General features: G+C 34.9%; 1 protein-coding gene across 5 annotated transcripts in view; it reads right to left on the reverse strand.

Moving 5' to 3' along the window:
- CREB5 (cAMP responsive element binding protein 5) overlaps nucleotides 1–13,813 on the reverse strand; it is a 262,831-nt gene that overhangs the window by 151,772 nt on the left and 97,246 nt on the right. For all 5 annotated transcript variants that reach the window (XM_026673604.2, XM_087946881.1, XM_087946882.1 and 2 more), the window contains one exon: nucleotides 8,379–8,551. In XM_026673604.2, coding sequence (XP_026529389.1) covers nucleotides 8,379–8,551 — 173 coding nt within the window. The remainder of the gene's footprint in view (nucleotides 1–8,378; nucleotides 8,552–13,813) is intronic.

The raw sequence follows: 13,813 nt of genomic DNA on the forward strand, positions 1-13,813 counted from the left end.
CCAGCTGGTTTTATATAGTAGTTTTTCTTCTACCATTTCTATTAAGTAAGTACACTGCAGAGGCTGGCAACTCTGACTGATATCTTGCTTTCCTAGGTGCACCTGGGCATAAATGACTTCTTAGAAGCGCTATAGAACAATTGAAGTGTTTGATATGATTAAAAAGTTCTTTATAGTTATATAAAGTTCTTTATAGTTATATATAGTTCTTTATAGTATAAATTTGTCTTTGAAAAAAATAAAAAGAACATAAAAAGAACATAAAAAGTAATGAGAAAAAAGTTTCTATTACTTGTAAAGTAAGGTGAAAGAGAAATCTGTGAAATAAAATAAGAGAGAGGGGAAGGGGGGAGGGAGAGAGAGAGAGGAGGGGGAGGGAATAGTTGAAAGTGCAAAACATTTAATATCTATAAAAATAAGCCCTGGTGTGTCAATGTGGAGGTCCTCCAAAATGTTGGACCTGGACATTTGCCTGGTGGTCATGCCCTAATGATGCCTTTGATGCTAAATGATTTATATATTCACCGGTGACTAGGGGCAAATCTTGCAGTTCATCAGACAGTCATTGAGAAATGAATCAAATAGTGATCCAGGCATCGGCAAAACTAGACTAAATGTAAAGTCCATCTTGTAAATTAACAAAAATCACTGTCATTCAGGTTTCTTACAAATAGTTTCCAAAGTATTCTCAACATAGCTGTCCTGTTAAATAAAATAGTATTATCCTCTTTTTGATTATTATTATTATTAATAATAATAATCCAAAATAATCCAAAAAGAGGTGATAAGGGTTTGGAAATAGCAGAATATATCCCCAGCAAATCAGGTTTTTATTTTAGGATTTCATAAGCACTTCTTAATCTGCATCTTACAGTTTTCAATTACTTGAGTTTTATCCAAAAGCTATTTTCTCCCTTTTAAGTTTAGTTTTTATGTGCATTCTGATCAAAAGCTAAGGTAATGTTAGAAAAATTATTGCCAAATGAAAATATATTAGGAACAGGTCTTTCTTGATAGTGACATAAAATCTTTGTAACTGTTTCTTTCAGCTGTCATAATTAAATAGGTTTTTTTTTATAGTTTTGAGGTACTTTCAAAAATTTGGTTGAAATGATTTAATATATACGTACAGCATATGTGTATAGTAGGATGTACAATATGAATAGTTATTATTGTATCCAACATTTTTGTTTGTTAAACTATGTTCTTTTATGTGGGCAACTGTATAACTTGCAACATATTTTATGTTGTTTTGCTGATATTATGTTGTTCATCAAAAGGAACTCTATAAAGACCTAAATATTTATCAGTACATGATCATCTTTGTGCACAAACTTCTTGTATTAGTGTTATTTGTGGTTGGAAATTCAGTTCTAAGTTTCCCAGAATTTGGTTTGATGAAGAATGTGATAGCTGATGCTTCATTAACTGATGCATGTAAGTCCAGAGGAGTGGGGGAACTCCATTGATTTCGGGCTAACTTGTTGCTAACTTCTAAAAGTTAAATGTGTCTGGGAGTTTTATCTCACCTTGGTCAGCCACTTCCATGAACAATTTACTCTATCAGCTCAGGGACTGGACCTGTGTGTGGTAATTTCTCAGCCTTTTCCTAACTAATCTCCTTTCACTACTTTGGAAACTTTCAAACCTATTACACAATGAAAAATTCTTTTAAAAGTCAGGCTGGATTTGATTCATGCAGAACTCCTGAAGCTGAAGTTTGAATGGTGGACCTATTATTTTATTTACCAATCTGACTATTCCTTATAGTATCTCCAACAATGAAGTGTGTACAAATAACCTTTTTTTAAAAAAAAAAATAGCAATGTCTAACTAGACAATTTTATCCAAACATTCATTAAGCATCATAAGTAAAGTCTCTGGTAGATACCTTTATAAGAAATTTTCCAGTTGCAAAAATGTGAATGTACTAGCTGAGGACAAATTTGGATTTAGGCTTTTGATTTAAGGGTTAGGGTTAGGGTTATCACCAGGTAAAAAATTACTTGGTTGCTTCAAGGAATTTATTTTGCAGACCTCCCTTGCTTAAGAGAGGTTATTTGAGAAAAGGGCAGCTACATGTATAGATTGTCAGCTGGCATGAATGATCCATACTTATAGAAAGTATTAAATGTATTGCCAGCTGAGGAAATTCTGCACTACACTTACTCTAAAAAAAAGTTTCATGGATATAATCTTTGCATTCTTCTTAGTTAACATTTTTTAATTAATGTTATAGTATACAGGAGGTTCTCTCTTTCAAACTCAAACTTTAGATAATAAACCTATCTTCATTTATACTCATGATACTATAATTCTTTTAAAGGCTAACTTAATCATGATCCTTCTTTACAGGCTTACTAAGCAAACAAGATGTGATATATCTCTTTCCTGACAGACTGTCAGATCCATGGTATATGTTCAGTAGCCAAATTATGCTTAGCAGCCATGAAGGTACATACTCAGGTTACATCTGACATCATGAAGTATCTACTAAATCTGACATCATGAAGTATCTACTTAAAATGATCAGATTTCCAAGCAGAGAGTGCTGCAAGTTGAAGATAACAATAATAAATAATGTCCAGATTTGAGGATTAGGACTTAGACAAAAAAAAAAAAAACTCGTATAGCCTACTTAATCTCTCTGCACCTTATTAACAGTTTAGTTCCTTTTAGAGATTCAATTATTTTTATTTCTGATTTTATTATTTTTAATTTTGGTGTGTTTTTCTGTTGTATTTGTGTATGCTACATATGAGTAGTCAACAACCTTAAGGAAAATACTACTGATTCCCAAATAAAGTGAAACAAAAGTGCACTGAAATCTGTGGAAATTATTTCCAAATGCATAAATATATGGAACTGTGGTCCGTGTTATTATTATTATTTATTTCAGTGGTCTACAATTCAAAGCCATTGAGAAAGAGAAGATTTCTCAATACACCTCAAGATCCTTTTATGCAATCAGAAAGATTACGTTTTCCACAACCAACTGAAATTTGCTAGAGCTGCTGTAGTAGGTGGTTATCATTTAAATTGCCCTCAATGTGTTCAAATCACCACTGATTTCAAAACACTATCATAAATTTCTTGACAAATTAATGAAAGTGTTATAAATTAAGATTGGGAAATATTTCAGGGAGTTGATTCTACTGCTAGGGACAGTGCAATGACTCAGTGGTTCAGATTCTGAGGTTGTCAGTTGAAAAACTGACAGCTAAGGCTTGAGACTCAAACACGGCATGATGGGTTGAGCTCCCATTACCTGCCCCATTTCCTGACAACCTGCCAACAGTTTGGAAGCATGCAAATAGATAAATAATTACTGCTCCAGTGGGAAAGGCCATGCTGACAGAAGAGTCTCTCAGACAACGCAGGCTTCATCAGTTGAGAATGGAAGATAAGCACCACCGGTTGAGTCAGTCATGGCTGGCCAAGCGAAACCTTTAAAACTTAATTCAGCTGTTGGCTTCATTATTTCTCAAATCATGGTGCTTAAATAATTTCTTAGCATTGTATATTTTTGTTTTAATAAAAGTCAAACATCTAAAATAGTTTATTTACTTTAACTTGCTTTACTTTGTTGACTTCTCAAGGATTCCAAAGTCTTTGGCATGTTCATTTAATTTTCATCTTGTATGTCCCGAAATACTGTACTCAAATGCCAGCAACTCACAATACTAATCTTACATATATGTTTACAATGGGCACAACTCCCTAAATTTAAGAATTTGCCATCAGTTGAAAGATGGATCATGCCAAGAGGTCATGAGCCAATTTCTATGAAGAACTCTGGCTAAATTTTTTTTTTTGCTCTGACTTGGTATTCAGGGTGGGGGAGAACTTCTGCATTCCCATATTACAAAAGAACTACCCATTACATTAAAACATGATGGAATTGTGGAAAATTTTTGCATGTAAATTAAGGACCAAATCAGCTTCAAAAAATTTGGGGAAGAAAATCATATGGGTCCTTGACTTATTTGAAAAAAGTAGCCCATAAAACCTAACAGAAATGATAAATTCAAGTGTAGATTATTTCATAGAAGTTTCCTGTTGCACAAAGGACAACCATCTGCTGATACTGTACATGTAGCTTAACTCAAGTTCAAGTGACTATTAAAAATGTTTTAGCATCAGCCAACTATGAAAACAACCCAACACTGGAGAAAGATTATAGAATTAGTAATTTCCCAAAGAAATACTGGAGCTAGATTAGGATTGGGATCCTTCCGTTGAATTATTTTACTACTTTGTCTACATTGTGCTGCTCTTCTGTTCTGTGTGTGTGTGTGTATGCATATGTCTGTCAGTCTGTCTGTTTATCTATCTATCTGTTTCTTTGTCTGTTTCTCTCTCTCCTCCCCCCCCTCTCTTCTTGAGTAGCTACTGATGGATTCTTGATTATTTCCTTACCCTTACATGATTTTCTTCAGTTTTCAACTTTAATATACCTATTTTTTAAAAAACAACTTCGTTTTCTGTAATGAGCATTCTTCTTCTGTCAGGGAATTTAACCCCTTTTGTGTCCTGGCTGCTTTGCTGCTTTTCAGAAAGAATACAGATAAAGAAGTTTTATATTCCATTCTTCCTCAGTAAATCTAAAGATGTAAAAGGAATGTTCTCAACAAAAGGATGGACAGTGGTTGCAAAAGAATAGGTTCTCCCCTGGAGTGTGAGAAAATGCAATAATAGGGATGGGGTAGGGTGGGTTTAAGGATGCCCACTCCTGTAAACCAAAAGATTAAACCATCACATGTCTTCATAGCAAATGCAAATATGTGCTGCATTGTAGCTTATGCAGACTAAGACAGAAGTGTTAGGAAGCAAATTATAGGTTATACAACTTTGCAATAAATTAATTAACTGCCCAAACCCAACCTTTAGATATGCCTTCCAAATATGTTTTGGAATCCTCTTGGGAACATCAAATATATATTTCTTCTAATATACATTTTCACAGATTTAGAATAATGCTGTTGATAAGAAAAAATAGCTAATGTTGATAGAATTTAACTTCTCTACATCTCTCATCTCACCATTTTTAGACCTTCCTGATTATACAACAATTAAATACATTATGTAAGAAAAAAAGATCTACACTCATAGATAGTAAAAATATTTTATACTTGAATAAAAATTACATGATAGGATGAAGATTGTGAAACTATATAATATGGACGGATAGGATGGAAGGAAGGAAATTCCTTTAATTAACATAAATTGTTCATAAATATAATCTTTCCAGTAAGAAATGCTACATTTCCACCAGAGAAAGAATTCTGGTTACTTCCATTTCCTTACTTTTAAAATTAACTGTTGGATTGTCCTAATCTAGAATTTAACAACATGTTGTGTATTTGACTGAATTAAAGATTAAGACATTTAGAGCTAAAATGAAAAAAGAGCGATTGGTTTATTTGATCAAGATTAAAATTAGATTATTTTTTTTTTTGACAATTGTCTTTATGGACTTTTTTCTGTACCAGAATTGAAAAGTTGATATGCCATAGATTTGCCTATAGATAAGAGTAGGAATATGAGATGAAGAGATATCTGTTCTCTTAAATTGAATAAAAAGTTCTTAAATTTGCTTGTCCTTGTTGCGATTGTTTGAAGTCATTTATTAATGTAATTTTATTATATTCTATATTATTTTTACTTTTTCTTCTTTCTTTTTTTCTTTTACACAAGCAGTTTTTGGAAAATATATCAAATTATTCTTTACAGGTACACTTGTACCTGTTCTGTATAAACAAGAGTACCCACAAGTAATGGAGATATTTCTGTTTCTAATGAAATGATAGAATCAGTTCTTGTCTTCTAGAGTTGTTTTTTGAGTAATGCACTAGTTGAACCACAGACTTTCTGGAAAATACATATATATAGTGTTATCAACCTACTCCCAGCAATTGTTACCCTTTATTTTATTTTTATGCAGCTACCTTCTCTCTTATTTTGAAGACAACAACAGGAAAATTTGGAAAGAAAAATTAAATTACCAAGCATACCTAGTTCTTTTTCACAGAATGCAATACACATGCATCAGTTGAATCCCAGCCTTTTGCAAAATTAAAGGCTGAATGCAACAGCCTAAATGAAACTTTATCTTGCCATTTGTTGTTTTTATTGGACTGCAGCCAGTGCAAACATTTGCAGGTGGCCGAGCCATATTTTGACACTCAGCTATCTACAGTTGTGATTAAAATCAGAATACTGCTAAAGTGGGATTTTCTACAGCCTTCTGTTCCTGATTCTGCTTCCCCTTTAAATACACTAAGACCATGACAACACTGCTAAAAAGTTTAAAGTTCATGACCAAGCATATTTGTGCTGTTTGTGTTCATTATATGTTTTTAAAAAAATCTTCCCAAGGTATTACATTCTTCTAATTAGTAGTTATGTGCCAAACAATACTGTACCATAACTAATCTTGCATTATATTAAAATAGAAACCTGAAATTCCAAATGAAACAGCCTTTTGTGCTTAAGAAATGTTAAAAATATGGATAAAATTATCAAAGTGAAATAATTTTGATTGTACTATTTAACTTTTCCCAGAAAGCTTGATCAGTCAAGGTAAGGAGTGCAAAAGGAAATTTCTATCCAAGGATTACGTGAAAATGAATACCGAATGCTTATATATGCAAAAAAATTAAGACTTTATATGTTTTATATTCCCCTAAGATTTTTACAGATCACCAATTAAATGAGTACTCAAGCGATATAAACATTCAACCTAAAAAAATAATATGACTGACACAACAATAACAACAAAACAGCAACATTCACTGAGGAATGTATGAATGAAAACATACTGGTACATTTGCTGATATAGAAAAATCATATGATAAAATGAGTAGGCATGAATTTGTTGATACTATATGCTGATTTTCCTCAATTTTAGCAACTTAAAGATGTGTAGACTACAAATCACAAAATTTCCTATCCAGCAAGAGAAGTTAAATCAGAATATCCCCTTTGATGTTTAATGAATTCAAGCATGTGTATGGTTAATATTTCCGATTATATGAAAAGTCTGTGACTTAGAGATGAAAATGGATCCATACTTTGTAATATATGAAGTGTACTGCAAAGCATAGATACAGCAGACTCTATATCTACCCAGCGCAGATGATGCCAGATTGTTGGCTGAGGTGATGCTGAATGTACACTTGGACAGAATGTACACTGTCGATGGGTGTTTTAAAATACATGGTGATTAAATACAAATGGGAGTGACCAGTACAAAATACATTAATATTAAAGAGAGAAAACAAAGTCAAATGTAATAAAAATATATGAAGTGTGAAGAGAGCGAAAAGAAAGAATGAACCAAGAATATGGTGGCTTAAGATACTCAAAAAGTGAATAGGTTTAAAAAATAACAAAAATGTATGAAGCAGTATATAAACATAGGGGAAACAATGTTAATTTATGAGGAATTGTGAAGTATGAAGAAAAGTGATGGGGTAAATTACATTTAGTTATATTTCTTTTTTTATAACCTGCCTTTAGTTCCTTTGGTTTATTATTTCTTACTTATTTTCTATAGTTTTCATAATGTTGCTTACTTTGAAAGGGAATATTGTAATGAATATGTAATACATAGTAGTAGCATCAATCACAATAAAATCATAAAATGACATTGGGAAGAAATAAAACTCAACATAACATGCTTATCTAAAAGCACCATAATAAGACATTGATATGACCTTCTAAGGCAGGAAAGTTCTGCAACTGAAGAACAGCAGCAAAAAATGATCTGTATCAATTTCCAACCTAAATAATATTGCTATCAAATATGTGAGCAGAGAAATTCTTGAAGCAGTATTGACAATTTATATGGGGGGAATCACTAGAATAGGAAGGATAATCTAGGCCAGTGTTTGTAATTTTAGCAACTCTTAAGATTTGTCGACTACAACTCCCATAATTCCTCAAGCAGCAGGCCTGATCTAGGCCAGTAGTACACAGTTCATCTAATCAAAGCTTAGTGTGTAAAATTATTTATGGTTGCTTAACAAGAGTTGATCAAACACATACATACCCTCTTATACACCCCCCCCCCATGTATATGCACATACAGAAAGACATATAGTGCATAAATGACATTTTTATATTATACGCCAGAGCATCCTAGCTACATTTTATAAAGTATAATAATTCAGCAACAATGCCTGCACTGTTAGAGATATGTATATATTTAAGTTATAAAAGTTATAATAAAAGATAAAGTTCAGTCTCCACACCTGGCATCATATGCTGGTGAAGCCATCAATACAAACAAAATGAACCCTTCTTCTACTTTACAGAAATATTAAGTGAAATAGTTTGCATCCATAATATTTTAGAATTAGTGAGGATGTACTTGCCCAATCTGCCGATTTGTTGAAGGTGCTTGTGTTATGACTGAACTTGATTGTGGTGACGGCATGGCTTGTTGAATCACAATGCTGGTGTCGTGGTTTGGCATCCTGGGATTAGAGAGCTGGTGCACCCCTGGTGCCGTCATAGCATCTCCCACACGGTTATGCATTGGAATATTCTGTAGAAAGGAGAGGTGGGAAGAGACAGAGAAAGACGGAGACAGAAAATTAGATGCTAACGTTTGCTTAGATTTTTCTTATATTTAAATACAGATTGGCCGATAGGATACACTTAAAACATGTTGTTGACCAACAGTGTTTCAACTGATTTTATTCTAGCCAGCTCTAAAGAAATGATAATACACTGCTTTTACAGTGTAAAATGCTGAAACTGAAAATAGATAATATATGTAAAAATAATTGAAAATACTGTCCAGAGTCATAATTTCTAATGCAGACATTTTGTGCCTAACCATTGCTTGTGTTCACTATATATTTCATTTGAAAATGATTTCCAAAAGTTGGTGTAAGACATCTTGATTTACAGCAATATTCTTCCTGATGCTATGTTTATTGCATTGGCAATAAACATCATTGTGCAACAGAAGAGTATTATTTGACTTAAGTTTTTTTGTTGCTGTTTTGCTATTGTGCTATCAGCAATATTTACTCATGAATAAATTTTAGGTGTAATACAATCTTAGCTCAGAGGAAGACTTAGTTCAGATAAAAAAGATATAGATTTGAATATTTCTAACTTAAGGCTAACAAAAGGAACCATCTCAAAGGATGAGACTCTTGTCTGCACATATAAAGTTTACAAACATAAAATTGTACCTCTTACACCTCTATCCACTATTGCTAACTGCAAAATGTTGCATGGTAGGAGAAATAATGTGCTAAATGAAGAAGAAATATGTGAATAAAGCTAGTGTTTACTTTTAGTACAGTTCAGTTAATCAATAAAGCCAAAATTTGTGTGGTTGTAATAGGGAGGGGAGAAGCAAAGTTTACAACAGTAGTAAGAGGCATAAGAGGCTATCAAATGTGTGACATATTTAGGGTTATTGTTTGTCTTTCATAGAATTTGATGTTTCCTTTTGAAATATTCCAATTAATTATAATTCTTTACTGCAGAAAAAAGAACTTTAATATTTGTGATTTATATAAATAAGCTTGGTTGTTTTCTTGTAGATGTTTCATTACCAAACTAAGTAACATTATCAGTGGTGGACAGAAATGGGGTTTGCTCTCTTTATATACTAGTGGTGTGCATTTTCAGTATTGATAGTTCCTTGTTTAGGGTGTTGTTGACTGTTGTTTGTTTAAGTTGGTATTCCTTGATTTGGAGTAGTGTTTACTTCTTGATAATTGATCTAGTATTAATCATGGTGATAGCATCTGCTAATCTGGGTATTAATTGTTGGTGAAGAGATGTTTGATCTTTTTTTTTCTCCTTTGGGTTGGTTTTTTTTTAAGGATTTGTTTAATTAGATTAAGCATAAATTAAGGCCATCAGTCTGGATTTTGTTTATTTAAAAAAAATTAATCTATAGTTTTAATATTTTAATATATTGTAATTATTTTTCTATTTGTTTTATAATCTGTGAGCTGCCCAGAATCACTTTATAGGGGAGATGGGTGGATAAAAATTTAATAAATAATAACATATCTTTATAAATATTTGCATATGATGCCTTAATCTCACACCCTAATAACGTTTTTTTCTCATAGCTCTCATTAACATCTTACAAGAAAATGTACTTCTATTTTTTTTCAAAAATATTTTTTGCTGAAATTCTTAATAATGGAATATGGTGTTATTGGATTTATTTAGCTAGGAAGTAGCCAAGATATGTGTGTGTGTGGGTGGGTGTGTGGGTGTGTGGGTGTGTCTGTGTGTGTGTGTGTATGTGTATCTCTCTTTCCCATGTTGATCTTTTCAGACTGGGAAATGTAGGAAACATACATTCTAAAAATCTAAACTGTATTATTGGCTGGAGATGACAGGCGAAATCATGTTTTATTGTTTTGGTCTTTTGTATGTTCTTGTAAAGTCATCTAGAATCAATGGATCCTTAAAATCAATCTTCCACAGAATACACTATAAGCAGGGGTGGGATTCAAATTTCTTAACAACTGGTTCTGTGGGCGTGGCTTAAATTGTGGGGGTGGTTTGGTGGTCATGTGACTGGGTGTATGTGGCTTGCTGGGTGGGCGAGGCTTGCTGGTCATGTGACTGGCTGGGTGCGGCTTGGTGGTCACATGACTGCGTGGGCGTGGCCAACTCTAAGTCATTTGCTTGGGTGTTGCCTGTATGGGCCAGGAGGAAAGAAAGATCCAACCTCTGTTAGTGTGTGTGTGTGAGAGGGAGGGGGCAGGGGTTAGTTTTTTAAAAAGTCCAGAGGAGGGGAAAAGATAAAGTTGTGCCAAAGAAATCCCAGGGTGGGGGCAAAGAAAGAAAAGGAATCCCTGCTCTGAAAAGGGAGTACCCTCCCAGGAAAACAAACGAGTCAAAACCTTATTTACTCATACTTTTAAACATTAATTTAACAGACATTAGAAAGCAATTTCATTTTCACTTTCCTAGGTTCAAGTCTCTTTGCTTAACATATGTGATATGTTAACATATTTATACCCCTCTATGTTGTTAAGCACTAGGAATTCTCTACTTAACTAGATTTAAGAAAAGCACTTACATTAAGTTAGTGGTAATCTTCTATATCTCACAGGCAATGAATTAGTATAGATTCTCTCTCTCTCTTTCCCTGCCTCTCTCTATATCTTGCCTCTCTCTCTCTCTTTCCCTCCCTGCCACCCCACTTTCTCTTTCTCTCTTGTCTCTCTTTCTCTCCCTTCCCCTCTCTCTCTCTGTGTCTCTCTATCCATGGGAGGGGGGAAGGAACCTCTGAACTGGTGATGGGTGATGGGAATCTGGTGTCCTGAAGACCAGATGGCTGGCTGGCTTCTCGTGAGGAGGAAGAGAAGTGAGCTGGAAAGAGATTTGACGGGGCGGCAGAGGGGTGCAGAGGAGTGGCGAGGGCTTCTCGTGAGGAGGAAGAGAAGTGTGCTGGGAGGAGATTTGAGAGGCGACACAGGTTTAGTTCTCTGCCTCCATGGTCCAGGCAGCCACGCGAGCAAGCTAATGATCTCCCAGCTGCCTCTAATCTGCCTGCCCACACCCGGCTCCTACACCCTCAACCATGCTTCCCCCTTGCCTTTCTCCCTGCCTCTCCTGGCCAATGGTGCTCATGAGTAAACTGCAGTTAGGAATCTCAAATACAGCCAAGAATGAATGTTTGTGTTGTAGCCACTGGCTTGGGCTACTAAACAGGCAGCCAAACTAAGTGCGAGAAAGACATCACTGGGAGTCCAGGCGTCTCATCACTGGGAGTCCAGGCGTCTTGGTGATTGGCAAGTAGCTGGGCTCCTCAAGAGACGAGGAGTTTGCAGGAGACTGATCTACCACTGGCTACAAGTTCACAAAGTTCATTCTCATCTGTATTTGAGATTCCTAGCTGCAACAGACAGCAAACCTAGCCAGGGTTGACCTCAGCAGCTTCTCTCTGCTGGAGTGCTTCCCGACTCCAAGCCCAAAGCAGCAGGCTTCATGGGCTGCCTTGACACAACCAGCTTTGGGCTGTTAGTGGTCCTTGGAGGACGTGCTCAAATTGGCACTGAGACCAGGGCCCCAGGAGGGCTTAGGCGAAGACTTTTTTGCAGCTTTCTTTCTGCCTGGCAGAAGCAGAGATGGGCGGGAGGCCCAAGAGCACCCAGCACCCCAGCTCTCGCAAGGGCTGCCCTGATCAAAATGAATTTCCATTACTGTATTACTATTGTTATATTTCAGGAAAGAATAGACATTTCTGAGAAAGGTTCAACATCCTTGGTGGTACTTTGAGCTAGGTTGTTTTGTTGCAGACATTTCACTACCCAAACTAGGCAACTAGCACTGATGACATTACCTAGTTTGGGTAATGAAATGTCTGCAAGAAAACTGCCAAGCTCTGAGAGCACCAAAGACCCTTCATTTCAACTATGACTTACCAATATTCGCAACATATTTTCATGAAACCATGGAAATTCGAGGGAGAAGCTAAACTATCATTTTATGAACATTTAAAGAATTAAACCCTGCTTGTCCCTGTGTCATGTACTGTATCTCACAAAAGAAATAACAATTTATATCTAGGAATAGTGGTTAAACATCTGCCCAGACTCTGTAGGTTCTGATGCTGGGCCCAGAAAATTTTCTGTAGGTTTCTTTTAATTTTACCAAAAAAAAAGAGGAGAATCTGTTCTAGAAATTATTTCAAAGCAGACTTTTTGCAAAGCCTTCATAGATAAAGGATAGATGCTGTTGCACTTGTTTCATTGCAAAATTGGCCAAGAAGTATGTGCAAGTGTACCACTTTTCCTCATATAAACACAGATTTAGACATCCTGCTCTCAACTGAACTTTTTCAATGGCGGTGCAATTATTATTGTGGGTCTAGTGTAGCCCTTGAGTAAATGTTGGAAGTTTTCTCTTCTCTGGGACAAATTCTGAAATAAATTGTCCATCCAATGGCTGGTTCACAGGTTTAATCAAGACTTCAAAAAAATTGCTTGTGCCCAGTTCTACAGATACCATCGGACAACTCTGAAAAGTATGCCCCATTAATCAGCTTTCACTACTCTGATTAAGTGACTAGTGTGAATACTTTCATGGAATGTATCATATTTATGGAAACTGTATCTGATAATAGCACAATTGCCAGATTTCTAAGACCGCAAAAGTCGCAATTAAATTTGACAAAACTCCCAAACCTTCCTATTTTTTTCTCAGGATTGAACTTCAGTACCAGTGTTATAAAACCTGAGGCAATCTTGCTTTATTTTATTTTAGTGCAGGCACTTTGCTCTGCTATAATAACGAACAATATACAAACTGAGAGTCTTCTAAGTAAATCTTCTAGGTAAAACTTCATCTGCCAGATTTGAAAATAAAATCCCAGACAATATCCTTCTATTAACTTAGTCATAATTGGGGGAACCTTATTATCTTCTCAAAGGGAGGCTCATCATACAACAACCAACACTACTTAATCATCCTAGAAATATTGTTATTTTATAGCTTTATGCTGCCCAAAGTCACATTCTGTGAAGTAGCTGAGATATAAATATGATTTTAAAATAAATAAAAGCGGCACATTCTGAATAGCAAAAACTATGTAATGGTCTCATTTAAAAGATGCTTATATTTCTATATTTCTCATTATAGTTTGCATTTGATTTGTGGTCCAGCCCAAAAGGAAACAACTATGTCTCTGAATAGCATGTAACCCTTAGATCACTTAGAGAACACACATCTGAATTGTGACAGCAAAATACCTAATTTTAAATAGTAGATTGTCTTGCACCTTCTCCACTCCAAGAGTAAGATGGGAATTGATGTTTTA

This window comes from Notechis scutatus, chromosome Z, assembly GCF_049901735.1.
Source record: "Notechis scutatus isolate UNSWTSFEM ecotype Mainland chromosome Z, rNotScu1.2, whole genome shotgun sequence".
Lineage (NCBI taxonomy): Eukaryota > Metazoa > Chordata > Lepidosauria > Squamata > Elapidae > Notechis > Notechis scutatus.